The sequence below is a fragment of the Hemicordylus capensis genome, chromosome 6 (genome assembly GCF_027244095.1).
Source record: "Hemicordylus capensis ecotype Gifberg chromosome 6, rHemCap1.1.pri, whole genome shotgun sequence".
In the NCBI taxonomy this organism is placed as follows: Eukaryota; Metazoa; Chordata; class Lepidosauria; order Squamata; family Cordylidae; genus Hemicordylus; species Hemicordylus capensis.
Window position 1 is genome coordinate 73,774,901 of NC_069662.1, and position 27,976 is coordinate 73,802,876.

The 27,976-nt window shown below is 44.0% G+C and overlaps 1 protein-coding gene across 8 annotated transcripts in view; it reads left to right on the forward strand.

Annotated features, from left to right (window-relative positions):
- Positions 1-27,976, forward strand: part of COL15A1 (collagen type XV alpha 1 chain) — a 301,360-nt gene that overhangs the window by 263,670 nt on the left and 9,714 nt on the right. For all 8 annotated transcript variants that reach the window (XM_053259431.1, XM_053259434.1, XM_053259437.1 and 5 more), the window contains 5 exons: positions 8,554-8,698; positions 12,803-12,867; positions 24,840-24,968; positions 25,692-25,751; positions 26,872-26,931. In XM_053259431.1, the coding sequence (XP_053115406.1) occupies positions 8,554-8,698; positions 12,803-12,867; positions 24,840-24,968; positions 25,692-25,751; positions 26,872-26,931 (459 nt within the window). The remainder of the gene's footprint in view (positions 1-8,553; positions 8,699-12,802; positions 12,868-24,839; positions 24,969-25,691; positions 25,752-26,871; positions 26,932-27,976) is intronic.

Consider the following 27,976-nt stretch of genomic DNA (forward strand, 5'->3'; position numbering starts at 1 on the left):
AGTTCTACTTGGCTCCACACACACACATGATGTGTTTACCCATTTTCCTTTTTTGGTGAAGGAGAGTATCAGAAATGGGTTATCTCCTCCTACTCACACTTGGGGCAGGGCTTATGCAAATTAGTCATATGATGCATCTCTCAGGGAGGGACCCCTTCCAATTCTGGTCCTGCCTTGTCAAGAAACTTGGAAGAGCTCTCTCCATGAACTGACAGTCTTTCATTGGCACCTGACGGACCAGAAATCTTCTCCCTCTGAGCCCAAACTCAGGTAAGGCAGGAAGGGATCTGACCAGTCTTTTTTTTTAATTGGTTGGGATTGTTATTTAACTTCTGCCATGCCCTCCACTCAAGCCACTAAGTGGACAAACAAGACTTAAGACCCTCAGCAGGATTTCTACTCAGAATAACAGACAAGTGCCTCTTCTCCCTCATGGAGAAGGTGGGGTTCCATCTGTATTATGACCTCCCCCAGCCTCCTGCAGACAGCATTGGCATCTTATCATGGGTGAGGCAAGCAGCTGCCCATCAAATACTCCTCCAGCTTCCACTCCTCCTTTTCAGCAGAGAGGTTCAGCAGCCTGGTAGGCAACCAAGAGTGGTGCTCTGCAGTTTGGTAAGCAATCTTTACCTAGCACCATTAGTCAGGAGGGCTACAGAGAGAGGCCTTATCTCTGTGCTTTGCTTGACACAGACAGGGGCATGTTCTAAAATACCCCTTTCCTCCATTTCAGCTTTGGTGTCAGGACAAGCCACAACTGCCTCTGTCTGATAACTGCCTTAAGCAGTTATTTCAGACAAGGTACCAACACTTAGAGAGGCACAAAGTAGCTGCCATGTCTCTGCTTTCAGCAGAAGGTGCACAGTGGCTCCACAGCTCAGATGCAACCCTGCCCCCCATCCCCACTTATTACTGAAAGAGAGTTTTTCCACCTAGACTTCTTCATGAAGAGTAAAAAGATCATTGTCAACAATATTCAAAATGAATGCAGCTCTGTAAAGTTAAAAAAAACAAAACTCTTCACATAGAAAACTAGATGGCAGGGAGAAAGGTTCTAGCCTAGTATTTTCCATGTTATGATAATTTTCTAATCTGAGGGGATGTTTGTACAGAGGAGCATTCAGTGGTCTGAGCCTCCCCACCTGCAGTCTATCATGGTGCAGCCCAGGCATCACCTCGTTGAGATCTAGTTGGGATGTGGACAAACCAGTTTGGCAGTCCATAAAAGGACCACCGAACCGGTTCAGAAGGTCTGGCGTTCAGCCAAACCTGTAGCGGGGGGGTTACCTTTAAGCAGGAGGAAGGGAAGGGTGCTCCCTCTGCCCCCAGCTGCATTTCCCCCGTCGGCATGGTGACCAAAATTGCTGGCGTGGGGCGGCAGCATACCCTCTTGCCGCCCTGGACATCGTCAGACCAGAAGTGGCTGGTGCGCATGCAGTCTGACACTGACCAGTCTGGCGCTGACTGGGGCGGCAAGAGGGTGTGCTGCAGCCGAGTGCCTGTGATTTTATTCACAGCACCGGCGGAGGAAATACAGTGGAAGGTGGGTAAAAGCACCTTCCCTCCTGCTTAAAGGTAACACCCTGCCACCGAACGGACGTTCAGCTGAACCATGCACATCCCTAAGATCTAGACCCATATCTGGAAATCCTTGATCCAGACACCTGTATCTGGATCGAGATCCGTCGACAGCCATAAGAATGGGTTCTGCACCTGCGCAGGAATCCCTGCGGTAGCCATGCCTCAGCTTGTCGAGGCGTCCAAGCCCCGCCCACATGCAGCGCGTACTATTTAAGAGCGGGGCTGGGTGCCATGTTCCTCAGTTCTTCTCCGAACGCCTTTGCGCGTGGACCTCGGTCTGCCGCCTCTTCGTCGGAAAGTTACCTCAGTATTCTCTTCAGAGACGATTTCTTTTTCTCGGACTGATCACTTCGTGTATGACCCTCTTTTTCTGGCTGACGGACTCCTCTAAAGTTAACAAGGAACGGCTACCGACAAATGACTGGCTTGACATGGACTGGACTTGACTTCCCTGTCGTCGCGCTATGGCGGACGATAAAAAGTCTTTTAAGAGGTGTAAAGGTTGTGATGCAAAGCTCCCTTCCAAAGACCTCCATGAATTATGCCTTATGTGCCTTGGCGAAGAACATAATGTTTCAACTTGTGAAATTTGTCTGTCTTTTTCGAAGCAGATGCGAAAAAATAGAGCGCTTCGCCTCAGAGCAGCAATCTATGATGAGGTGTTAAGTCCCTCGACACCGGGCACACCTCACCCCTCGACATCGAGAGCTCAATCTGCTTCCACACTGCGTTCGAGGTCGAAAACTTCGACGTCGATGCATCCAGGATCTCCACGTTCAAAGTCCATATCCTCGACTTCGAAAAAGTCCGGACCTTTGATATCGAACCGTCCGTTGCCTACGAGCGCAGTCTCCTCGGTTGCAAAGACATCCTCGACACCGATCGGCCGTAAGCGTCGAGTTCCATCGACCTCCAGCAATGTCCCCGACGCCGACGAAACAGCGACAACATCTACGACAAAACGTCGACGATTGATTGATCTAACGGGAGATGCTACGCCTCCCCCTACTGCTCGACATCGACCATCTTCGACGCCGACTCGCCCGTCGACGCCGAGGCCGTCGATACCGAATGTTTCAGCGTCGAGAGCAAGATCCCTCTCGCCTGCTCCGACACCGGTTCCCTCCTCTCCACCTTCAACACCACCGCCTCCGGGACCTAGCGCGCTGCTGTCGCTACACACGCCGTTGATTACTGCATCAAGGCAGGTGACCCCTTGATATCGATCTCCACCCCCGAACTTCGATATCGACGGAGATACTCAAGAGGCTAAAATTGGTCTACATCCGACTACGACTCAGTCGCTCCTGTCGCTCTTGGACTCCACAGCAAGCACACCTTCACAAGCCACGTTTCGAGGTTTTCTGACATCGGAGGAGGAGTCTCATTCAACTTCGACTCATCCTGTCCACGAAGTACCATCGCTCTCTGCGGCCCAGCTGCAAAGCCCTTTGCCTTGGCACACTTGTGGGTTCACCCATACCCCACCGCCACATTTACCTGGTTCGGGCCCTGCAATCTCGACTGGTTCTCAAACCTCTTTACCAACCGTGTCATGGGAACCACTGACGTCCCTTCCCGCCACAGTGGCTGTACGCACGATATCTGCATCTACTAATACTCCCTCCACAGCAACTAGACACTCAGCGACGCAAACACTTACAGTTATCACCTTCAATGCCTGCGTGCAAACGAAACCGCCGGTAACCCATTCCGTAGCGGCTCAGACAGCACCCTTGCCTTCACCTCCCACTCCTTCAGTGCGTTCTCAGGGGACCGCACCTACTTCTCCAACAGCCTCGCCTTCTGAACATTATGGCTCGTCTGATTTCGAATCGGACCCCAAAGGAGAGGAGACCATTATTGAACCTCCCACGGATGTGGCACCGACAGTGTATGTTTCACCCAACGAAGAAATGAAAGCGTACCACCGTCATGTGCGTACCATGGCAGACGCCCTAGGGCTCGACCTACGCTCCGAACTGGCGACAATAGACGATCCCGTCTATAATTTTATGTTGAAGTCACAATCGATGGCCCCAGTAGCCCTCCCGATGCTCCCTGTAATCACAAGGGCAGCTAAATGTGCTTGGGAAGTACTCCATACTTCCACCCCTACTTCTAAAAGACTGGAGAGCCTTTATTGTATAATGGAAAAAGACAATACGTACCTTCTAAAACATCCGGCTCCCAATTCCCTCGTAATTGACTGTGCCTCTACGTCAAAATCTGGGAAGTGGCATATTGTTCCTCCTGAAAGAGAGGGAAGGAAATTAGACCTCTTAGGCCGGAAAATCTATTCAACTGCGTGCCTCTCAATCAAAGTTGCTAATTACGCAGCGTGCACCGCCAAATACACTCACAGTCTTTGAGAAGGATTGTTTACTGAACTTGACAACCTGTCACCGGAAGAGTTCAAGGTTAACTTTCAAAAGGTTCTGGAACGCTCGGGCGATCTGACTAGACAACAACTCAGTATTGCCAAACACCTAGCTGAAAGCGAGTCCAGAGCCATGACGGCTGCTATCACTCTTCGCAGGCATGCTTGGCTCCGGTCTACTACCTTGCAAATGGACATGAGAGAAAAGATAGAAGGTCTTCCTTTTGATGGCTCCGGCCTGTTTAGCAAAACCACAGATGCCACAATGGAACAACTTAAAAAATCTAAGTTTACCGCGAAAACGTTTACCGCACAACCATCCACTTCTATGTACGTGTCCAAGTACCGTTCCACGTATAATAAGCAGCACCCTTCTTCCAGAAAACAAGACCGTAGAGACTTCCGCAAGTCCTACCAGCCTTATCATCGGCGCACTTACCAGAACAAGTTCAAATCAAATCAGGCCCAACGTACCAAAGGGCCAGAAACTCAGAAGTGCCTTTGAAACTCAGGTCCGTCCACCACCAATTCTCCATTCCCCGTCCCCGCCGTCGGGGGCAATAACATCTCAACTGATGGGTCCCTTCAACGACCCCTGGCCGGCTCAACCCTCCATCAGGCTGGCAAGCCATGCCCCCGCATGACAACATATAACATCAGACCGTTGGGTCTTGCAGATCGTATCGTCAGGATATGCCATCGAATTCAAGTTGATTTCACGGTTCAGGGGAATAACATTCACCCCTCCTTCCTCTACACTACGGGAGGAGGTCAGGGAACTACTGGAGAAGGGGGCAATCGCCCCAGTACGGTGGACGGACAGACAGGATGGATTCTACTCCCGTTATTTTCAAATTCCGAAACAGGACGGGGGCATCCGTCCGATTATGGACTTACGCAACCTAAACAAGTTTGTTCATGTCAGGAAGTTCAGAATGATGGTGTTGCAGCAAATCCTCCCACTCCTCCAAGGGGAACAGTGGTTGGCAACGCTGGATCTCAAGGACGCCTATTTCCATGTGAACATTCGGCCTCCACATTGGAAATTCCTGCGCTTCACGGTCGGTCACCAAGTGTACCAATACAACGTATTGCCCTTCGGCCTGTCCGCCACCCCAAGGGTCTTTACGAAATGTATGGCGCCAGTGATTGCCTACCTGAGAACACATGGCATCACGGTCTACCCTTACCTGGATGACTGGCTCCTGACCTCAAGGGATCCAGACGAGTTACGTTCGCAGATCCATTATGTTCTGTCGGTCCTTCACGACCTAGGCATCCAAGTGAATTGGAAAAAGTCACACCTGGAACCTATGCGGGTGGCAAACTACATAGGAGCGGTATTAGACACAATGCGCCAAAGAGCATACTTACCAGAAGAGAGGTACGTCTTGATCAAGGACATGGTAACGCTCTTTTGGGATCACCCCACCCAGACGGCACGCTCCATCCAGTGCTTATTGGGCCTTATGGCCTCCTGCAATGCGGTGATTCACTATGCCCGTCTAAAAATGAGGAAGCCACAGCTCTGGTTCCTCTCAGTTTTTCACCCTGCAAGACACAACCAAGAGAAACGCCTACTGATACCTACTCCCATACTTCAATCTCTCTCCTGGTGGACGGAACGCAGGAACCTCCTGGAGGGAGTGCCTTTCCCGCTTCCTTCCCCAACAGTCTGACTAACAACGGATGCCTCCCTGCTAGGATGGGGAGCGCATTGTGCAGGCCGGCGGATGCAGGGCAAGTGGTCCCTCAACCAAACTCAACTCCATATAAATTTCCTCGAATTGCTGGCAGTTTTTCTGGCTCTACGGTCCTTCCTACCACTGTTGCAAGGCAGCTGTGTACAAGTACAATTAGACAACACGACAGCGCAAGCATACATAAACCGCCAGGGCGGGACGGTCTCCCGGAGCTTGTGTGCTCTAGCCCTCCAGATGTGGCACTGGTGCATCCACCACAAAATTTACCTTCTCGCAGCCCACATCAAGGGCCTAGAGAACAGCTTGGCGGACAATCTCAGTCGAGTATTCCTGAACGACACTCACCACGAATGGGAAATCAATCCAAGATACATCAATCCGCTATTCTGTCAGTGGATTCGTCCATCAGTGGACCTGTTTGCGACCTCTACAAACAAAAAGTGCGCTCGCTTCTGTTCCAGAGCAGGTCATGACCCACTATCATTGGGGGATGCTTTTCAGATGGACTGGTCACTGGAAACGCCCTACATGTTTCCACCTCAACCCTTAATTGCCAGAGTGGTGGCTCGACTCCTAGCGCACCCAACTCCCTGCATCCTCGTGACGCCATGGTGGCCGAGACAACCATGGTTTCCACAAGTACGCAGACTGTCTGGAAATCTTTACCATCGCTTCCCACCAGAAGCGGACCTCCTCTCACAGGACAACGGCCTCGTACTCCACCCAGACGTTCTCACTCTCCGTCTGACGGCTTGGCGAATAAACTTTTAGATGATATATTGTTGAACCAAAGGAAATTGTCAACCAGGAAAAATTATCACAGCAAATGGCTTCGATTTAAGGCTTATGCGAAATCCCATGGGTTTCTGCCAAAACAGGCCTCCGTTCGTCAAGTACTCCTCTACTTGTCCACTCTTAAATCGCAGGGCTTGGCAAATGTTTCTATCAAAGTTCACCTTGCCGCCCTATCATCCGTTCACCCGGGCTGCAACGGTGTTACTCTCTTCTCACACCCCCTCAGCAAAGCCTTCCTGAAGGGCCTCTCCAATGTCTATCCTCCAGTAAGACCGCCGGTGGAACCTTGGAGCCTGTCTTTGGTCCTTTCTTCGCTGACGCAAAAACCCTTCGAACCTCTGGCCTTGACGTCTTTGAAATTGCTGTCCTTGAAGACCGCGTTCCTGGTTGCCATCACGACAGCACGTCGGGTGAGTGAGCTCACTGCATTGAGAGTTGACTCCCCGTACACTCAATTTCATGAGGACAAGGTGCGTATGCGACTGGATCCCGCTTTTCTGCCGAAAGTAGTTTCCGATTTTCACTTAAATCAGGACATTATTCTACCTACCTTCTTTAGGAACCCACAATCGGCCCTGGAAAGGTCCATGCATTCGCTGGACGTTCGTAGAGCCCTTCTATTCTATATGGCTCGTACGAGGGACTTTAGAGCCTCTTCACGTCTCTTTGTATCATACCAGGGCGCTACCAAGGGATCTCCAGTTTCTCGTCAAAGATTGTCTAGATGGCTTGTCAACCTCATCGTACTCACGTATGAGATACAGCATAAAGCACCTCCGAAGTCCATCAAAGCCCATTCTACCAGGGCTTATGCTTCATCGTCCGCACACCTCTCAGGGATTGGCTTCCTGGACATATGCAAAGCAGCTACCTGGTCGTCCAATCTCCCATTTGTCAAGCATTACGCCATAGACGTGCGCTCTGCTGCAGAGGCTAGTTTTGGGAGAAGTGTCCTAAAAAGGGTGTTGCAATAGCACTACTGCACCCCCCTCCTTGGGGAGCTTGCTAAACACCCATTCTTATGGCTGTCGACGGATCTCGATCCAGATAAACAGGTTGCTCACCTGTAACTGATGATCTGGTAGAGATCCATCGACATCCATAAGACCCTCCCATCCTTCCCCTCTGCAGTAGTGATGCTCCTCTGTGTGCGTGCTGCTTACTATACTTACCGTATCTATTCGTCTCCACTCATGATGTCCATCTGCGATGATCGCCCTCCTCGGCGGTCGTCGAAAGAACTGAGGAACATGGCACCCAGCCCCACTCTTAAATAGCACGCGCTGCATGTGGGCGGGGCTTGGACGCCTCGACAAGCTGAGGCATGGCTACCGCAGGGATTCCTGCGCAGGCGCAGAACCCATTCTTATGGATGTCGACGGATCTCTACCAGATCATCAGTTACAGGTGAGCAACCTGTTTTTCTCTTTCTGAGTCCCTGGTTTTCCTTAACACTGTACACACTGGCCACCCCAGCTTTACAGCTTCCTGACCCCCACCCAAGTGCTCATTTGAGATCACTGTATACAAGGCACTCAAATGCTACAACTTTTCCCACCAGGACAGTTTTGAAAAAAATGAAAATCAGTGGCTGAAATAATGAGGGAAATTACTCAGTTATAACTAGCTGAAAATTACTAATCTGTTAATTAAAAGATTGAATTAATTTCAGTAGGACTACTTTGAGAAATTTCCTTCTTTATGCCAACCACTGAAAATATTTAACCTTCATGGATGCCTACTCTGAAACATTGCAGTCTGGAGAGCACTCTGCAACAGTAGCAGCTCAAGAGCTCTGTGCACCTGAGACAGGACATCAAATGCCATGCCCCCACTTCTGTGTACCCTTCTACCCCCTTCCCTTTTTTAAAGTGGGGGCAGGAGGGCATCTCGATGCCTCTTTCGTGCACCAATAATCTGCTGCTTGAGATGATCATCGCACCTCACCTTAATGAAGAGCCACCCCTGATCTGCAAGTACCTTTGCTCTTCCTTCTACTGCTGCATCTGCAACTTTTAGTATAGTCATTCTTTTAAAAAAACCCACACATTGTTGTTTTATTTACAAACATACATTTTTTTTCTATTTTGACAGGGGCCAAAAGGAGACAGAGTTGTTGGACCTAGAGGCCCTCCAGGGGTACCAGGCCTACCAGGGCCTCCAGGGTTTGGACCAGCTGGACATCCCGGGCCCCCGGGCCCTCCTGGGCCCCCAGGCCCTCCTGCAATCTATGGCTCAGGTGTGCTCATATCAGCAACTCCTTTCTGTCTGACACACAAGTACATGAAGTGTATGTGTGTGCACATGTACAGTACATATCTGCAGCAGTGGGCATGAATGTAAATATTTGCATGATAGATAAGTTTTGTTTGCCTGTTGGTATTTTGACCTTGCACTTGATGGCTAAGCACTGGAGGGGAGAAACACTTATCCATTGTTTTTAAAAAACCAAGGCCTGGATCCATAGAATTGTGCAATTAGTTCCATGCCCCCAAGGCAACTTTGGATTCACATTTTTTTTCAAATAGCACTGCACCTCTGCCAACAATACACAGAGCAAACTGAGTGTATTGTGCAACTGAGGAGAGTTTCAAATGCAGAGGCTGACATCCAAGCTAAATTACCGATGAGCAGTCCGACTGAAATTAAAGGGACAAGTTAGTTATAATCAACTTCTGGATGTCCTTAAGGGGTCTGCCGTTCAAAGGAAGAAAAAGAGGTTAAAAATCCCACTGGGCCCATCCTTGTCCCTGAGCTTTCATTGGATTCCAACCCAAGTATCTTGTGGCACCTTTAAAGACTGGCAGATTTATTGAGGCAGAGCTTTTGTAGGTAATAGTCTGCTTCACTAAATGCATGGTTTATCTATTGCTGAGAAAAGGCTTTATAACACACAATTTACAGGATTAAAAAGCTTTGTAAATTCACCTGGCCTCTATTTACAGTCATGCTGTAGATCAGATTCTGATTTAGAATTGATTTATTCAGATTTGTCGCTTGCCTACCTGACCCTTGACTTTGGATGAGTTGCAGAAAACATACATAGAAACCTTTGAGCTTGAAGGACTCACAGTCTGCTCATGGAGGAACAAAAGGAAAAACATAAGAATGTAAAAGCCAGGAGCTTTCCCAGACAACAGGCTTTACCACGGGTTTACTGCGAATTTGAATTTGCCCCCAAAACACGACGCAAAAAGTGAATTTTTTAACCCTGGACATAAATCAGGCTATGCTTTAATGCTCAATGAAAAGCATGTGTGAATCATGTGTGAAGTGCTCCCCAATACCTTGCATGGTCTTCAGCTCAAATCTGGCCAATGTACAAATACACACCCTCCATTCTGAGCGAAAAGCCCCATATGGAAATGCTCCAGGAGGAGATTCCTATTCACAGTTTCTCCTCTTCTGTGATGCAGCTGGTCTTGACAAAAAGCAGGAGGCAAAGTTTTATAGCCCAGTCCTAAGCATGCTTACTCAGAGGTAAGTCCCTCTGAGTTAAGTGTTCCATTACCATTGCCAAACTGCACAAAATATGAGAGAGATCCATTCAAGGAGTCTTAGAACACACCTTCTATATTATTAAATTGTGAGAGTGTGTGGTTAACTAGTTGCATAGCATATTTTCAGGTTCCTGTTACCAGGATAGAAACTTTTAACTCCATTGTAATGTGCCGTCAAGATTCAGAAATGGTGGCCTAGATAATCCACAAATGATAGGAGAGATTTGACAAGTATTACTGAGTGGTATGAAGGAAATAAAATACATTCTGGTTACAAGTTGATGCAATTAGAATAGCCAGTATATTAGATTAGATGTACCAATAGTTCCACTCATTACAAGGCAGCTGCCTGTATCCTTATGCCTTTGTTTGAGTTGTAGTCCCATCAAGCTCCTTTGCTATATCTCCACCCACCTCTCCCCATGTCATTGTGCGCAAGGGCCAAACTAAACAGAGAACTATCTCCATGGAACATTTAAACAAGTGCGGGGGCGGGGGGAGAGCAATATGGAGGGGAGAAGCATTGGGCAAGGGAGGGTTTTTAATTAAATTTATTTATTGTTAAATTTATTTACCACCTTTCATTAAAAACAATCCCAAGGCGGTTTACAAAAGTTAAAAAATATATAATAAAAATGACAGTTAAAAGTATTAAGCTAAAAATATAACAACAAATCTGATTTAAAATATATAAAATACAAACATAAAAATTGTACACAGATAAAAACACACAGAATCATCAATAAAACAATCATGTAAAGGCCTGGATAAAAAGCCAAGATTTAACATACTTTCTAAAAACTGTGATAGAGTCCGAGGAGCGAATGACCACTGAGAGAGCATTCCAAAGTCTGGGGGCAGCAACAGAGAAGGCACTGTCCTGCGTGCACGACAACCGAGCCTCCCTCATTGTCAGCACCCGGAGCATAGCCCCCTCAGACGATCTCGTCAAGTGGGCAGCAACCCTTGGGAGCAGGCGGTCCCTCAAGTATCCTGGGCCCAAACCGTTAAGGGCTTTAAAGGTCAAACCCAGCACCTTGAATTGGACCCAGAAACATACTGGTAACCAGTGCAGCTCTTTCAAAATAGGTGTGATATGATCACACTGGGCAGCTCCAGATAGAACCCTAGCTGCAGCATTTTGCACTAGCTGCTGTTTCCAGATATTCTTCAAGGGCAGCCCTACGTAGAGCACGTTAGAATAATCCAGCTGTAACATGACTAAGGCATGGGTAACTGGCCAGATCTGCCTTCTCAAGAAAGGGACGCAGCTGGCAATATAGCTGAAGCCATGCAAAGGCACCCCTGGGCACCGCCTCCACCTGAGATTCCAAAAGCAGAGCCGGGTCCAGTAATACCCCCAAGCTACATACTTGCTCCTTCAAGGGGAGTGCAACCCCATCTAGAACAGGTAGAATCACCTCATCCCGATTGGCTCTCCTACTGACCAACATTGCCTCCATCTTGTCTGGATTCAGTCTCAGTTTATTAGCCCACATCCAACCCATCACGGCCTCCAATCCCCGATTCAGGACATCCACTACCTCCCTAGGATCAGGTGACAAGGAGAGATAGAGCTGAGTGTCATCTGCATATTGCTGACAACTCAGTCCAAATCTCCAGATAACCTCTCCCAGTGGCTTCATGTAGATGTTAAACAGCATGGGGGACAAAACCAAACTCTGCGGGACCCCACAGGCCAGTGGCACTGGGCTGAGCAGTAGTCCCCCAGCACCACCTTCTGGACCCTCCCCCCAAGAAAGGAATGGAGCCACTCCAGCACAATACATACAATTCCCATACTCGAGGCGGTCCAGAAGGATATCATGGTTGATAGTATTGAATGCCACCGAGAGGTCCAGCAGAACCAACAGGGACGCACTCCCCTGTCTAGTTCCCAGCGAAGGTCATCCACTAGAGTGACCAAGGCAGTTTCAGTCCCATATCCAGGGCGGAAGCCAGATTGAAAAGGGTCCAGATAATCCGTATCATCCAAGACCCTCTGCAGCTGGGACGCCACCACACGCTCTATCACCTTGACCAAAAAGAGAAGGTTAGATACAGTTCTATAGTTGTCCAGGTTGAAGGGATCAAGAGAGGGCTTTTTAAATAATGGTCTTACCACCACCTCTTTGAGGCACGGTGGCATCCTGCCCTCCCTTAATGAAGCATTAATGATCACCTCCAACCATCTACCTGCCCCCTCCCTGGCAGCTTTTATTAGCCATGAAGGGCAAGGGTCAAGAGCGCAAGATGTCATCCGCACACTGCACAGGATCTTGTCCACATCCTCAGGCTGCACCAACTGGTTGCTTAATCTTTAACTTGCCTAACACTTCTCCACTGCACTCACCTCCCAAAACCATTTCCCCCTGTCTAATGCATATATACTTCTAGGAACTCCAACTTGGAAAAACACCTGAGTGAGAGAAATATAGGTCAGAAGCAATAGAAAATGTTAAGTTCCCTAACAAATCACTCCTCCTGCCACCGCTTTTTATAAGCCCAGATTCTAGCCAAATGACTACTTTGTCCTTAATTATCAGTAAATAGATGCTATCTTCCCAGAGGCCACCAACATCAAACAACCTGTACCACTATCAAACAACCTGTGCCTGTACCACTTTTTTTTAAAGCTTAATTGAAAGTCATTTGTACTAGGGCTGGAAATAAGATCCCCAAAACTCAAAGTCCCAAATTGTAAACCTATAATGCCTTATCTCTTGTGAGGAACATTGCCAGAGAATAATCTGCTACCAGCATCTCCCACAGTATCACTAACATGTTAATGCTACTTAAAGGAAATGGTGATTATATACCATGAATATGTTTTTTCTTTAAAGCTGTTGCTATGCCAGGGCCACCAGGACCTCCGGGAGAACCAGGACTACCAGGGACCAGGAATTTGGTAAGGGTGTGCCCAGCTCCTCAGGACTTACTAAAATTATCTTTTGACACAGTGAAAACAAAAATAGAGAATATAAAGGGAACTAAATTGACCATAGATATTCCCCAGTTGAGAAGTTTTGTGGCCCCCATATGGTCACCTACAGGACTTCTGGAGGGGTTTCAGTCAGCAGGCTTTAGTGTGAGTTACTGTGAGTTCAAAATTGCCCCCCGCCAAAACAAACAAACAAATGATGCAAAAAGTGGATGTTTTTACCCTGGATATAAACTGGGCTACACTCTAATGTATAATGAAAAACCTGAATCATATAAGTGCTCCCTGATAGCAAACAGGGACTTTGGGGTAAATCTGGCCAACATGTGAATGCACCCTTCCATTCCGGAGGAGATGTAAACTAAAAGCCTGGTGTGAAAAACCTCCTGGTAAGCTTACAACTGAGCACTAAGTATTCAAAGGCATTGGCCTGCTTTTGGATTTTTTCTTTTCTTTTTCTTTTTTTGAGGATTGCAGGATCCTCTGGGACATAGTTTTGGGAGGCACAAGGAAGAGGGGTTGCCAAAAATGTTCCCTTCATTCTGTGAATGTGCAGAAGCATTCCCTGCATGCAACTCTTTGTATGTAGGTGACTGACTGACTGACTGATTATAGCACTTCAAAAAAGGACTGCCAAGACTGCTCCAATTGTAGGTGCTCAAGTGGAAGCCCCAGTTCATTCAGTCAACCCCTCTACCCAGTCATGAGTCTGCTGGCAGCCCCACAACTCCTGGAGGCAATTATATGGAGACCACTGAATGCCTGACTGAATCTAGATCATTGCCCTGTTTGAGAAGAATTACAGCAAATCTTATTTGGGTGGCTTTTTAAAAAAAGTTTACATTGCAAATGCTATCTGCAGTAGGTGAAACCAAATCAGACTATCTTTGAAGAAATGATGAAGTAGGAATTTAATACTTTATACAATAATAACAATACTGAGTTCTGGATTTCTTCCTAAGGAAGAGAGTCTTTCTTCCTTGGGCAGGAGTCTAAAAGCTCAGAAGCTGCTTCTCCTCTTGCATGAAGAAAAGATGCATAATTTAAGTAGCTTTTTTTGAAGAGCTTAAAATACCATTTGCTTTTTCTTAAAACTAACTTTACAGACATATAATTCTAAGAGGAAATATTCCCTGACTCAAAATACAAATATCATTTCTTCTTTTCTATGGGCAACTTTTGTATAAAGTATATTATTAAATCACAGTATCTCTTGATAATTAATGTTGTATTTCCCCCCCCCCCCGATGGTTGCAGATTTCATAGTTTCCCAGAAGTACACTCAGATACAAGGAAAAATGCCAGTTGCTTGTTAAAAAAATAGAGCTACACAAATTGTATAAATATGAACTCATAATGTTTAAAATAAAACAGATCCTGGGTTTGCTTTTAATGAACAACTCCCTATCATGTCTGGTAACTAAATTCCTGTCTCTGTTTTGCTGCTTTTGATTGTACATTGTTACCAACCAAAGATAGGTTGTTACCGAAGTGTTTTGTATTTTTTTTAAGCTTCAGCATAAACTATAAAAGAAATACACACGAACACACATTCATGTATGTGGTGGACTGTTTTGCTGCAGTAAGACATGCTATATGCTCAGGTGTAAAATATTTAAGGGTTGTAAACTGGCAACATTACAGAAAGGACCAAAGCCATGCGAAGCTAAAGACCAGCATTGTATGTGTTGATGATGCCTACAACAGATAATCACAATTTAATTTTTTTAAGTGGTCCTGATTCAGATGTAGCAACAATGCTTGCACAGTCTGATAAAGTGGTTGTGGATGTGTATTTCTTTTTTCTTTCTTTTTGGTAAATGTTTTATCATTTCTTATTTCTTATATAAGTAATAGATGCATATATCTGATAACCTTTTACAAAACAAACCCCACACCCTCACTCTCCCTCCCTCCTGCCCAATAACTATTTCCAAATTTATGTATATGCACTTTACAGAGTATTCATTACAAAATAAATATGCATTTCAACCTTTTTTGCTTATCAAAATGTTTTTTTTTCTTTTGATCTGCATAATTCAAATAGGGAAACCATCTTTCTAAGAAATAATTTTTTTATGACTATAACACCAATTTAATTTGCGAGGAGATTTTGTCTTGTACCAAAATTGTCCATATTTTATCAAGCCATAACACAAGGCTAGGGGCTTTTTTATCTTTCTAGAGCTTCTCCATTACACTTTTGATTGCTACCAACAGCATTACTATCAATTCTTTTTTACAATTTTTTGAAAAAATATCAGAATCACAGGAAAAAAGGTTGTACTTTTAAAAACACAAGCCTCACTAACCAGCAAACTCCTGAAGGAAATGACTCACATCAGATACTGTTGGAAAGCTCAGGACTCATAAATGTGGAAAATCAGGAAGTTGGGGAGTGGCGGCCTGATTTTTCATGATTTGGGGGGGGGGGGTCATCAAAATGCTGGAAATGTGGCCAGACAGGCTCTTACATCCACATGTGGTAGTTTTGTCCAAGGCTACAGCACTTACAGAAAAGAATTGTCCAGGTTAAATATGAGATTACAGATTCTTCTAACAGCTGAGACCATATATCTGCATCACATAAATGACCAAAATAAACCAGAAGTCATAGATCTTGCCCTCTTAATGAGTAAGAGAGGTAGGTATTGGTGTCCCAATAGGGTCTGATCCTCCCATGAGGGGAATACTGAAGGAAATTGGCTTGTTTTTGCCTTGTTCACCTTTTTCACCATTACAATGTGGGCAGGGATATTTGGCAAGTCATAAAATTGGAGTAGATGAGGAAGCTTATGGTGATGTAGAATTGTTTTCACCGATTTTTCCTTACAAACCCTTCCAGAGGAAAGGGAAGAAGGACTTTATGCAGAAAGACTGTGGTTCTCTGAATTGAAGTAGAAATTACTGACAGAGACAGATCACCACTTATACCTAAAATTCCAACCCTGTAAATACAAGATCATGACATAATTTTATACCCGACTAAAGTCAAAGATAATCAACAAAAACCAGTAGAAAGACAATGGGAGGAGACCTGCATCTCCCTAGTTGATGAGCATGCATTTGAAACTTGGCCTTTGGAAGAGGAGAGTCAAGTCATGATTATTCTGATGATGATAGTAGGATTTTTTTGACCAGATCTAAGGAGAAGAAATTAAAGTCGAAGTGGGAAAAGGTTTAAAAGTTACAACAGTCGGAAATGCATACATTCTTGCTTAAATGCCGTTTGAACATAATGACCTGTTTCTTTTATGGGAATGCCTTGTGACCAAAATGGATACTGAGGATATGCAAACTGAAGATTAAAGAGGGAAATACAAGAAATATAAACAAAAAGTTTAGAATCAATTTGAGGAGAATAAGAACATAATAATCTAATTTTTTCAGGTCTCATTACTTTGACATTGAAAACAGTCCAACAAGCCAAAGTGGAAACTCTTTTTCATATAGGCAAAATTCTAACAAGGAGAAAGATCAAAGATTGAAACATCTGTTTCCCAGAATGGGTATCTGAAACAAGTTTAATCCAGCTTTCCAAAAGGTAAGCAGGAGCTGGGATGTGCCCATACTGCAAAATCAGAAACCTGACCTCTGATTAAAGGATGGAAACGGCCAAAGAATGGAAATGCTTGCAAAGGTTATTACATTTTTAAAACAAAGGATGCATCTTAAGAAAGCCATGGAAGAGGAGAAAGGCACAAGCAACCCGAGAATCCATCGATGGTGTTGAAGGGCCAAGTGAAAATGTTGGAAAAGAAAGGCCAGAGTATAAAGGATCCTGGTGTGGCTACCACCTGACCACTGATTGGGGTTGACTCAACAGATCACGAGGTGTCCTCCAAGGAGGTGCTTCTGAAAACAGGTAATCTGGACTTGTACTGTGACCTAATGGAGTTTGAGGAAACTGAGGGGAAACCAGAAGAAGAAATTGAGAGAGAATCTAAGGACACTGGTGCATCAGGTGAGCCACAGGAACGGAAGAAGGATGGACACAAATCTTGCTATGGGACATATTATAGAACCTATGGGGCGAAAAACCGAGATATGAACATATGTAGAAGGAATGATAACTTAGAGAATTAATGCAGCAAAAGAACCACCTCCCTCATTTTCCTCTGCTTTCTGACTCTACAAAGTACTCCAAAAACATGAGTAATATGATAAAAGAGAAGAGGAGTCTCAAGATTTTTCATCATTACCTTTACTGGGAAAGATGTGGTTACAGCAGAAACCAAGTCAGCTGAAAAAGAGGACGAAGAGGGAGGGCTACGGATGAGTTGGATTTACATGTTAGTAATGTTGTTACTTCCAGTAATATTTATAATGCTGGTATTGATGATAATGTTAATGAGGTTCCTTTTGTTTCCAAACTTTCTAATTTAGCAATTACCAAGAATAAGGTTCACAATACAGACCAATCTACCAAGAGTTTGTAGAGTAATGATGAGCAAAATAAGGGAAAAGACACTGGAGGAATTGGGTGTAAAAGTGATGAAAAAAGAGATAAACAAGCTAAAAGACAGGCCAAAACTTAGACCTGGGTTGCAGATGGTGGAGGACAGGGCCAAAGTAAAAATATGTGTCCTGGGATTTCTCTAATTAGTACAGCAAGGTTCCCAGAAAAATAATTCTTTGAAGATCAGGAATTTCTGGATGCATTCCAGCAGAACTAGATCCAATTCAATGCTTTGTTATAAGATTAAGGCATAAAGGCCAGGATTATAATAGACCCATCCAGCTTCTTTCCAAGACTTTGACCTTGTTCTTCTCTTTTGAGGGGAAACTAAATTAGTAACTATTGCCTTCAGGACAACTACATTTCCAGAACATGACCTTAATATGTGGTTGGAACAACACTGCAATGTGCTATACTATCCTGAAAAGAAAAAAAGAGTGACAGGAGTATATGGACTGGTGAATTTCATGCAATTGTGGCATTGGATAAAACTGGGGGATATATTAAGCACCCGCCAAAGTATTTTTTCTTGGGCTGCGACCAAGGGTCCACTTATTATAGTGGACAACTCTGGCCTGCTTCCAATGTCGATTGTAGAGTCACATGCACAAATATTGTGAATTCTGACTATGTTCCAAATGCGACCAAGGACGTTCTAGCTTTGCTTGTGACAAAGCTGTGGTCTGCAATCTGTGTGGAAAGGAAGGACATGCGTATCAACTTTGTCCAGATGTGTACTACAGCTAAGTATTGCCAGAAAGGTATGAGATTCTTAAGTATCAAGCCCAACAGAGAGAAAGTTTCAAGATGAAGGAACCCCTCTGAATAGATCAGGACTCCATGGAAGAAAGGTTTCAAGGCAAAGCTCAGGAAGGAGAGCGAAGAAGAAATTTGTATTCTGACTGGCATATGGCAAGGAGAGAGAAGAGTAAATCCTCTGGCAACGGCTCTAAGAAGGGAACAGGAAAATTGGGAGGCAAAACAAATGAAATGACAGAAGGGGAATTTTCTAACAGGTTTTCTATGCTAGTGGATGGGACAAAAAGGGAAGAAAATAAAGAGAAAATGATACAGGAAACAGATATGGGATCCTGTACTGTAGAACAGAAATGTAAAAGGAGACTGAAAAAGAGGAGAGGTAAGGATACACAACAGGATACCAATCCTTATGCTGAATGACTTCAAAACCTAGAAAATCATTTGCAGGTGTTCAAATAGATGACAGCATAGACAGGGTTGAGTTAAAGAAAAGGACAGTAATTCAAAATCAAGGTGGCAACAAGAAGAATAGTAAAAGGATCTGGGTTTTGAAAGGGAGAATATCAGATTGGAAGCAGATGGAGCAAGACTTTGTGGAAAAATTTGAGGAAATAGAAAGGAAATACTGGGGTGGGGAGAGATTCACGTGGGTGTTGGAAATAGAACATGGAATCTGAAGATATTCTGTTTCCAGAAACAGAATCTGAAGATATACATTTGGAGACTGATGATGGCAAACAAAATCAAAGACTCCCCCAATGGTCTAGACAATGACATATAGTGCATGAGCAAGTTCTGTTTTAGAGTCCCGATACTGACTAGAAACGTTGGAAGAAGGAGATGGTGGAAATATAACAAAGATGGAAGTGGAGAATCAGGAAGGGGATATGACTGAAGACGCCACAGTGGGAAAGACCCCTCTTGAGGAAGGCGCTCCTTCCCATATAAATTCAGGGGCCTCCTCTAATCTTTTTGAAGGTGAGGTCCAAATAATCTGTAGGGCTGTGCTGGGCAATGTACGACAAAAACATCTCTGGGGAATGTACAACAAAAACAATACAAATTAAACAAAATAAATAAATGATCAAAACATTAAAATCATTTAAAACCGCAAATCTAATTAAAAATCTGGGTGAACAGATGTGTCTTTGGTGCCTTTTTAAATGTTGCCAGAGATGGGGAGGCTCTTATTTCAACAGGGAATGCATTCTAAAGCCCAGGGGTAGCAATAGAGAAGGCCTGTCCCTGAGTGCAGCCACCTGATGTGCTGGTGGCAACTGTAGATGAACTATAGACATTAGCCTAAAGATAGTTAAAAGACAATGTAACATCTATTGACTTGTCCTTTATAATTAGCATTGTGTGGGTTTTTCTTTCTGAATCCAAAAAGCTAAATGTTTCTATTTATTCAGGAGCCTTTTGGTTAGTTAAAACTACACTATCAATTCTCTGTGAGAATGACCTCTTTAGATATAGTAAAGTGAAGTGTGCTGTCAAGTCGGTGTCAACTCCTGGTGACCACAGAGCCCTGTGGTTGTCTTTGGTAGAACAAAGGAGGGGTTTATTATTGCCTCCTCCCAAACATTATGAGATACTTTTCAGCATCTTCCTATATCGCTACTGCCCGATATAGGTGTTTCCCATAGTCTGAGAAACATACCAGCGGGGATTCCAACTGGCAACCTCTGGCTTGCTAGTCAAGTCATTTCCCACTGCAACATTAGGTGGCTTTCTTTAGATATAGCCACTTTGAATTTCAGAAGTCTGTAAAAAAAAGGCTTAAAAGATCAGGCCTTTTATCAACATAATCAACTCCTAATAGTTCTTTAGGAGTCATATATTACATCAGAAAGAGACAGATATTGGGCTCAGAAGATAAAGTCTTGGGCGGCCTTTGTTGTGGTCCTTTGGTGAGCAAAGCATGGGTGGAGTTTATTTTGTTTGTTTATCATATTTCTACTCCCATCAGAGGAGTGTGACTCCCTGTCTGGCCATGGGATCCTGAGATGTTGCCTATCAATGGGTGACATTCATGCGAGAGACATACCTCTCTGGACATAAGCGACTTTCCCATTACAGCAATAACATCTTAAGGACACCATAGAAGCAAAGATAAGGGTTCTTCCCCACCCATATTTGTTAACTATAATGCAGCCCCTGGCCTAATTAAGCATGCAATTTAAAAACTGTGCCTCTCTAGGAAAACCTTGCAAGACAGTTTAGAGATACAAAGGTATCACCAAGCTCTGTATAAATATCTGAAAGGACTATGGGCAATTAATGAAGGAACCCGAGTCACAGAGGTTGCATTTAAAAGAACTGCAAATGCAGTTCAAGATTTTCATCACCATAATCACAGACTCTGAAAGGAGAAGTGTAGAAAGAAAGGCCCATTAGTAGAAAATTGTGAAAGGGGGGGGTGCGGTGGTGGTGGGGAGAAGAATCCCACAGGCTGATATCTCTGCTTTTGCTGGGCTGGGATTTACATCGGTTGGGGAGATTAGGAATGACCTGAAAGAGATGCTCTCAATTATGACTTCTGTCTGTCAAAAGCTCTATAAAAAGAAAGAGATTGAACCAAGAGCAATCAGAGCCTTTCTCGATAGCCTCCTTCCCCTAGAGCAATGGGAAATGTTGACAGAAGGAGCAGGGGAAATTAACAGGCCCGATTACATTGGAGGAAATTGTCAAAGCATTGGGTAGTACTAAACCAAAGTCTGCCCCAGGGTCAGATGGCCTTGGTTATGAATTCTATAAGACCTTTAAAGATATAGTGGTAAGCCATATGGCTAGAATGTTTAATGAGGTCCTACAAAATAATGAGGAACTTGGTTAATCTTCCTATTCTGGAAAGTTGATCTTCTTTTAATAAAAAGGATGAAGATCCTACTCTTCCTGGCAGTTGGAGACTGATAACTCTGACCAACATTAATTATCATTTGCTAGTGAAGGTTTTGAGCACTCACCTTTTGGCAGTAGCCCCCAAATTAGTAGGACCCAATCAAACATCGGCAGTACCAGGGAGGAAAATGTCTGACACTTTAGCCTCGGTAAGAGAGGTATTAGAGAGTGCTGGAAGGAAAGTGTGGAATGGATATCTTTTGTAATTAGATTAATCAAAGGCTTTCAAGAGTCTACCGATACCTTTGGGAAGTCCTGGAATTGAAAGTCCCAGGACTTTTATCAGCTTTCTAAGGACTTAATATAGGGAAGCAAATGTAACCCCTTGCATACATAACCATCAGGGGAAACCAATCTGTCTTGGTTTGGGATTGAGGCAGGAGTGCCTTTTAATCCCCCTCCTCTAGGTCATTGCTTCAGACCTATTTCTGAAGAAAATCTGTTGCAGTACTTCTCTTGGAGGATTCCCCCACACCAGGAGAAGAATGATCAGAGAACCGAGAAGAAACAGTATTGGTGGCACACGCTGATGATGTGTATATTTTTTACAAAACTCAGGAAGAGGAAGAAGAAATTGTTAAGAAGTATGGTGGAGCTTCAGGAGCTGTAATCAATATGAAAAAGCCATTGTATTAAACTGGAACAAGAAATGCCCAAATTGGAGATTATGCTTCTAGATAAAGAAGAGGAGGACAAAAATCCATAGTCAGTAGAGGAGACACAAAATTTAAGTATGTGATTCAGAAGGATGGAAGAAAAATTGGTTAGTCTATGAAGAAGCTACCATTTGAAAGATCACTTTTTGGAAGAAGTGGAATTTAAATATTTATTAAGGAGTGATTTTCAATACCTACTGTCTTTCTTTGGCAAGTTTTCTGGCTAATGTTTGGCTAACCTGTGGAATAGCTAACAAGGGTAAGAAAAGAACTCTTTAAATTAATCCATGGCACTTTATATCCTCCGTTCCACAAGCATTAGCTTATAGAGAGGTGGAGGAGAGTGCCTGGGCCTGTTGGCAATGAGCCCTAAGCTGCTGGCCACTTTTCTGGAAGCAAATTTTAAAAGACAAGGTGATCTGTCGGCAACATCAGGAGAGCCTAACACACTTGAATTTACTTGGAAATTAGCAGCTAGTAAATGGCTAGAAACAATATTGGGGAAAGATGTTGGACAGAGGAAAGGGAAGACTATGGATTGCCAGCGGCCATGAAACCTAAGCTACCAACTTATTTAAGGGAGGAGGCAGTCCAAATTGCCCAGTGGAGATGTTTAAAGAAAAACCAGAAAGATCAACAGCAATTCTATGGTGTGAAATTTACCAACAGATTTTGAAGAAGAATTTTTTGTATCTGTTAGAGAAAAAGGAGGCAACTCTTCAAGGGGGCCCCGAGTGACCGGATCCCATATCTAAGGACACTTTTAAGGACATGACAGACCCTTATAAATTGTGGGAAACATGATGGAGGACCTATTACTTATTGCTAGACAGTGTGGAAGGTACCCTGTGGAAGGGACTGGAGGATAAGGATGGGCCCGAAACATTTCATAGGCCGTTATAGAAGCCTCCGAAATGTTTTGGCCACCGGGGCCATTTCGGCTTCCAGAGGTGGCGGGGGTATTCCTTAAGGTTGGGGGAGGGTGCACAGCAGGGTACCTCCCTGCTGCCCCATTGCCATCCTCGGCTGGAAGTGGCCCGAAGTACTGGGCGCACATGCGCTCGTCACATGCATGCGCATGCACAGCAGATGGGTGCATGCGCACAGGCAATGAGTACACCCGTGTGCCTGGTACTTCCGGCCAAGGACGGCAAAGGGCTGCAGGGAGGTACGCTGCTGCCTTGAGGGGCTTTGATACAACGGAGCGCTGGCAGGAGAAATGCGACAGGAGGGGTAAGTGCACCTTCCCCCGCCCTTAAGGGAACACCCCACTGCCTCTGGAATGGTTCTGGACACATCTCTACTGGAGGATGGGAAATGCCAACAGTAGCTTTGTAAACGTAACAATCAAAGGACCTCTATAGCCACCATGCAACATATCCTACAGCAATGTCCAATGTCATGTACAGTATGGCAAGGGATCTCGGTGGCCCTACACTGGCCTGATTTGTAGACACAGACTTGGGAAAACATGCGTTTGGGGGAAGACAAGAGGAATGCAAACATCAAGGGTCCAAGGAGCTGGAGTTTGGTAAGGAGGGTCTATTGGAAGATTCCATGGTCTATTGTACAATTAATAAATATTGTTTTTAGAAAAGCTATTTTCTGTCAGAGGTTAAAATTGAAAGAAAAGATAGTGGGCAAAGGGGAGAATAGTTCGGAAGGTAAAGTCAATATTGCCAGTTCAGTTAATTTTATTTTGTGGAAACTGAGGGAGACTTCAAGATATAAGTAAGACATTACCCCTTTCTTTAAGTGGAGTAGGAAATGGATGGTAGATCCCATTAGTTACCCACCGAGTAACTAATAACTGTATAAATGTTTAATTGTAGGAGAGGAGAGCTGGTCTTGTGGTAGCAAGCATGACTTGCCCCCTTAGCTAAGCAGGGTCCTCCCTGGTTGCATATGAAAGGGAGACTAGAAGTGTGAGCATTGTTAAGATATTCCTCTTAGGGGATGGAGCCGCTCTGGGAAGAGTAGAAGGTTCCAAGTTCCCTCCCTGGGATCTCCAAGATAGAGCTGAGAGAGATTCCTGCCTGCAACCTTGGAGAAGCCGCTGCCAGTCTGTGTAGATGATACTGAGCTAGATGGACCAATGGTCTGACTCAGTATATAGCAGCTTCCTATGTATAAATATAGAACTGCATAAAATTGATGTTTTTGATGTCATGGAAAGGAAGAGACGGAAATTGTTTGCTTACATATCATTTTCTATGTATCATTTGCTATGTTTATGTATTATTGGCTATATTATTTGCTATGTAATTTATATATACTATTGTATGTAATTTTCCTGTTTCTCTTTTGTATTCTTGTATCTTTGTGACTTTGTAATTTGATATTTTGTGGTGTTTAAGCCTGTATGTGGGTTCTTCTCTTATTTGTAATTTCTCTGTATTGTTGATGCAATGTGTCTGTAAAAATATTTTTAATTGTAAAGATTTTTAAAAATCTAATCTAATCTAATCTGGTATGAGGGCTGGGACGTAAAGAGAACCAGGTTAGGTTCTGAGTAAAAAAAAAAGGTTAAAGTAAATGAGTTGTATGAGTTTAGAAATGAAATGGTAATAAAGCCAAGAGACTCATATAATTGATTCACTTTGACTTTTTTTGCTCAGAACCTGAGCTGGTTCTCTTTACTTCGCAGCCTTCCTACCAGATTCTGTGACAGACACCTTCTCCCTGCCCAGCTGTCACTCTCCAAAGATCCCAAGGATTCTAAATGCTTTTGTCCAGAAGGGGGTTTCCCAAACTCAACTGCAGGACTTGTCTCTGCCAGCCACACAGTAGGGGATTTAACCTGCTCATACCCAGACAACTCTACACATTTTACTCTCCAACCTCATTTCATCACACTCCCTGAGGTCCTTGAACTGGAGGTTGTACCTGCAGCCTTATGCATGCAAAGCATATGTTCTACCACTGGGCTATGGCCCTTCCTGTACCTCTGTCACCAAGTATTCATAACACTTATTTATTTATTTGATTTCTATACCGCCATTCCAAAAATGGCTCAGGGCGGTTTACTTAGGTTGTGTTCTTGTAAAAATAATTTTTTTTTTTACCAGAATGCCTTGTAACTTCTTGCTCAGATAAATACTACATTCTTGAAGGCCACTCTTTGATCACTCTATTTTATTCTCTTGTATTTTTTTTCTTGGCAGGTCACAACACTTAGAAATGTTGACAGTATGCTGCAAAAGGTTCATTTAGTGTCAGAAGGCACATTGATCTATCTTAGTGAAACTAGTGAGATTTTCATCCGTGTTCAAGATGGATGGAAAAAATTACAGGTAATAGTTTATTACTATTTAATGATAGCTTACTTTCCATTCAATCAGTACATTACCTGCATTGTTTTCTGGAGATTAGTTGCTGCTGAGATATCATTTTACGGTAACTAAGGCTACTTCTACATAGCAATAAAGTGTGGGATATTCAAAGCTTTCATGGAAGTTCCAAGTGTGTTCTTACTCCTTGTACACACACTGCTGCAGGTTCCCCCCACTACTTTGTAATGCAATCTTCCCCTCTAAATACGCACTGAACAGGGACTTTTCCTTGGAATGCAGGAATGAGCAGTCTGGTGGTGCTGTGAAAATTGTGCAAGGTCCCTGCATGGTGTGTGTACAAAGAGTGAGAACATACCAGGAAATAGTGCAGAAGCCTGCAGCAATATGTGTATAAGATCATGTTTGGAATTTGTGCAAAAGTTTGAAAATCCTATACTTTATTGCTGTATGGAAATGGCCTAAACTTAAATACATGTAACCAAAATAATACTGTATTTCCTTTATCCACCCCCCACCCCCATTTATGCCTGTCTTCATTTCTCTTCTTCTTTTTCTTTGTGTCAATATCTACATTGTAAACCCTGAGCAAGGACTTGTCCTCTCATTCTTCAAAAAGTCCTCATGGATGGTGTTTGATAAATATATTGTTATGGCTAACATTATTTGAATCAATATTTCTTTGATACAATCCTGCATTGCTTGTTTCCATCACATTTTATTCAGCTTGGTGAACTGATTCCAATTCCTGCTGACAGCCCCCCACCTCCAGCAATTTCAAGTCCAGTAAGTGTTAAGATGTTTTTTGATTGAGCAGTGGCTGTTTCAGATGCTGAGGGGCTCAGTGATTGCCTGCAGTCAGTTCTGGACCTTGGGAGCATTATCTGGACCTTGGGAGCATTATCGCCTCTTATTGCACATATGAAGTGATATACGACCCTGCCAAATGTAGGAAAGAGTGCATCATATGCCCAGTCTTTACTTACTTTCTACCTGTTTTGGAGAGGTAAAGATTGTGGAGACTGGGCAAATGGTGCATACATTCATCCTTGCATTCACGCATAATTTGCAGCAGTGCTTGCTATATGTGATTTGATTCTTATTTCAGTAAGACAGTTGTTGCTAGCTACAGGATGGAAGTCTCAGGCTGCAGATGAGAAAGTAAAGCAGTTTGTTAGCAATACTTCGTAGGCACATTTTTTCCAGGGGAGCAGAACCATCTCTGGGGGAAATGGATTCTGCAGAAGTGGTTCAGCTTGGATGGGGGGGAATGAGTTGTGAAGGGCTCCTACTGTCTAGCACCCATAATATCATTCATATGTCTCTTCCCCAATCCTTAGAGTAGTTTGAATTTATTTTTTAACAGTCTTTTTTTTTAATGTGTAAGTAGAAGGATGCCACTTTCAGTAAAAAACAAAAAAAGCTCACAACTTGCCTGATGCACAAGGGGAGGGGCAAGACAGGCATGGCGTTTTTCACACAGGGCTTTTAGCTTGTATCTCCTCCGGAATGGAGGGGGTGCGTCCACATATCAGCCAGATTTACCCTGAAGTCCCTTTGAGCTATTAGGGAGCACTTCACACATGGTTTGGGTTTTTCATTGTGCATTACAAGTGTGGCCTGATTTATAGCCAGCTTTTCAAAAAAAAAGTCCACTTTTTGCGTCATTTTTTAAGGCAACTTCAAACTCATAGTAAAGCCTGCTGTATGAAATACGCCCAACTGAGGTTCAATTCACTGACATCTGTCATGCAACTTGCAAGGCCAGGCTCAGTTCATGAGTCAAAAACATGCTTTGAGTGCTCTTAAAATCTTACAACTGTCTTAACTTTTTTCTCTCTCTTGGCTTCAAATGCTTTATTTTAACCTTGTATTTTATTTTATTGGTTGTGTATTAAACTAATAGGGATTTCAGCCCCTTCCAGCACCAATTCCAGCTTCAAGTACTGGCAGTGGAAGGCCAAGTGTAAGTAGGAGGGGTGTGTGTGTGACATGGCAGATCTTCTCTAGCGAATATAAAGGGGTATTATACACACTCTGTTCCCAGGGCACATTTCAGGAAAAGCTGGTGCATGTCATGCCGAATCATGGCAAAGTCCTCAGTCAGAGTTTCGCTTTCCAGTTTGGTTTCAGGAAAGTGAAACTTCCCTTCATGTCTAAACAGATATTGTGAGAAGTCTGGATCTGCAGTCCAAGAAAGGCTCCCTGTCAATCGTTTCTTCAGTAGTTGTCACCATAGGATGATTGGCTCATTAGTAGATCTGCAAGCCAGCTGCTTGTATTGGAGCCCTTCTCAGCTAATCTGCTGCAGGGCTCCATAGAGGTTGATCAGCTTGCTCGGGAAAAGTATTTTGCGTGGCTGAGAGAGGTTTCAACCTGTGGGGTCAAGCAACAGGCTGGAGCCCTTCCAGGTAACAGGTCTACCCAAGGTGCTGGGATGCCTAGTTCAGAGTAATAGTTCTACTACCCTTTCCATATATGCAAAACAAACAAAAACCCAACAACAGGAGAAAAGACAATTTGTTTGTCTTATCTCCTTAAATAAAAGAGAAAGGGGGGAAAGAAATGGATAGTGCAGGCATGACTGCTGATAATTCACTTAATTGTATAGATTGTGTAGCCAAGAATCCAGGTGTATAGGTGCACATTATTTCTATATTATAAGTATGTATGTGGCATTTTTCTTACCATTGCCTGAAACTCTGAATCCTTTTGCAAGTACTAAGATTCTTAAAGTTGAGATAATTTTAAATATGTACATACAGTCAGACATCATTACTAATAGGTTCCATTTTAAATGTAAGCAATAAGCCATCTATATATATATATTTCTCCTAGGTGTGCCTGGGGAAAATGCGTCCAGGCAGTCCAGCTGATTGGCTGGGCTGCGGAGGCGCCTGATTGGCTGGCACACCAAGGAGGAGGAGGAGAATTGGCCGGCCCACGCTGGCTGGCCTGGCCTGGTGACCTGTGGTGGCCGCAGACTCTAGCGAGCTAGAGAGGCAGGTGGG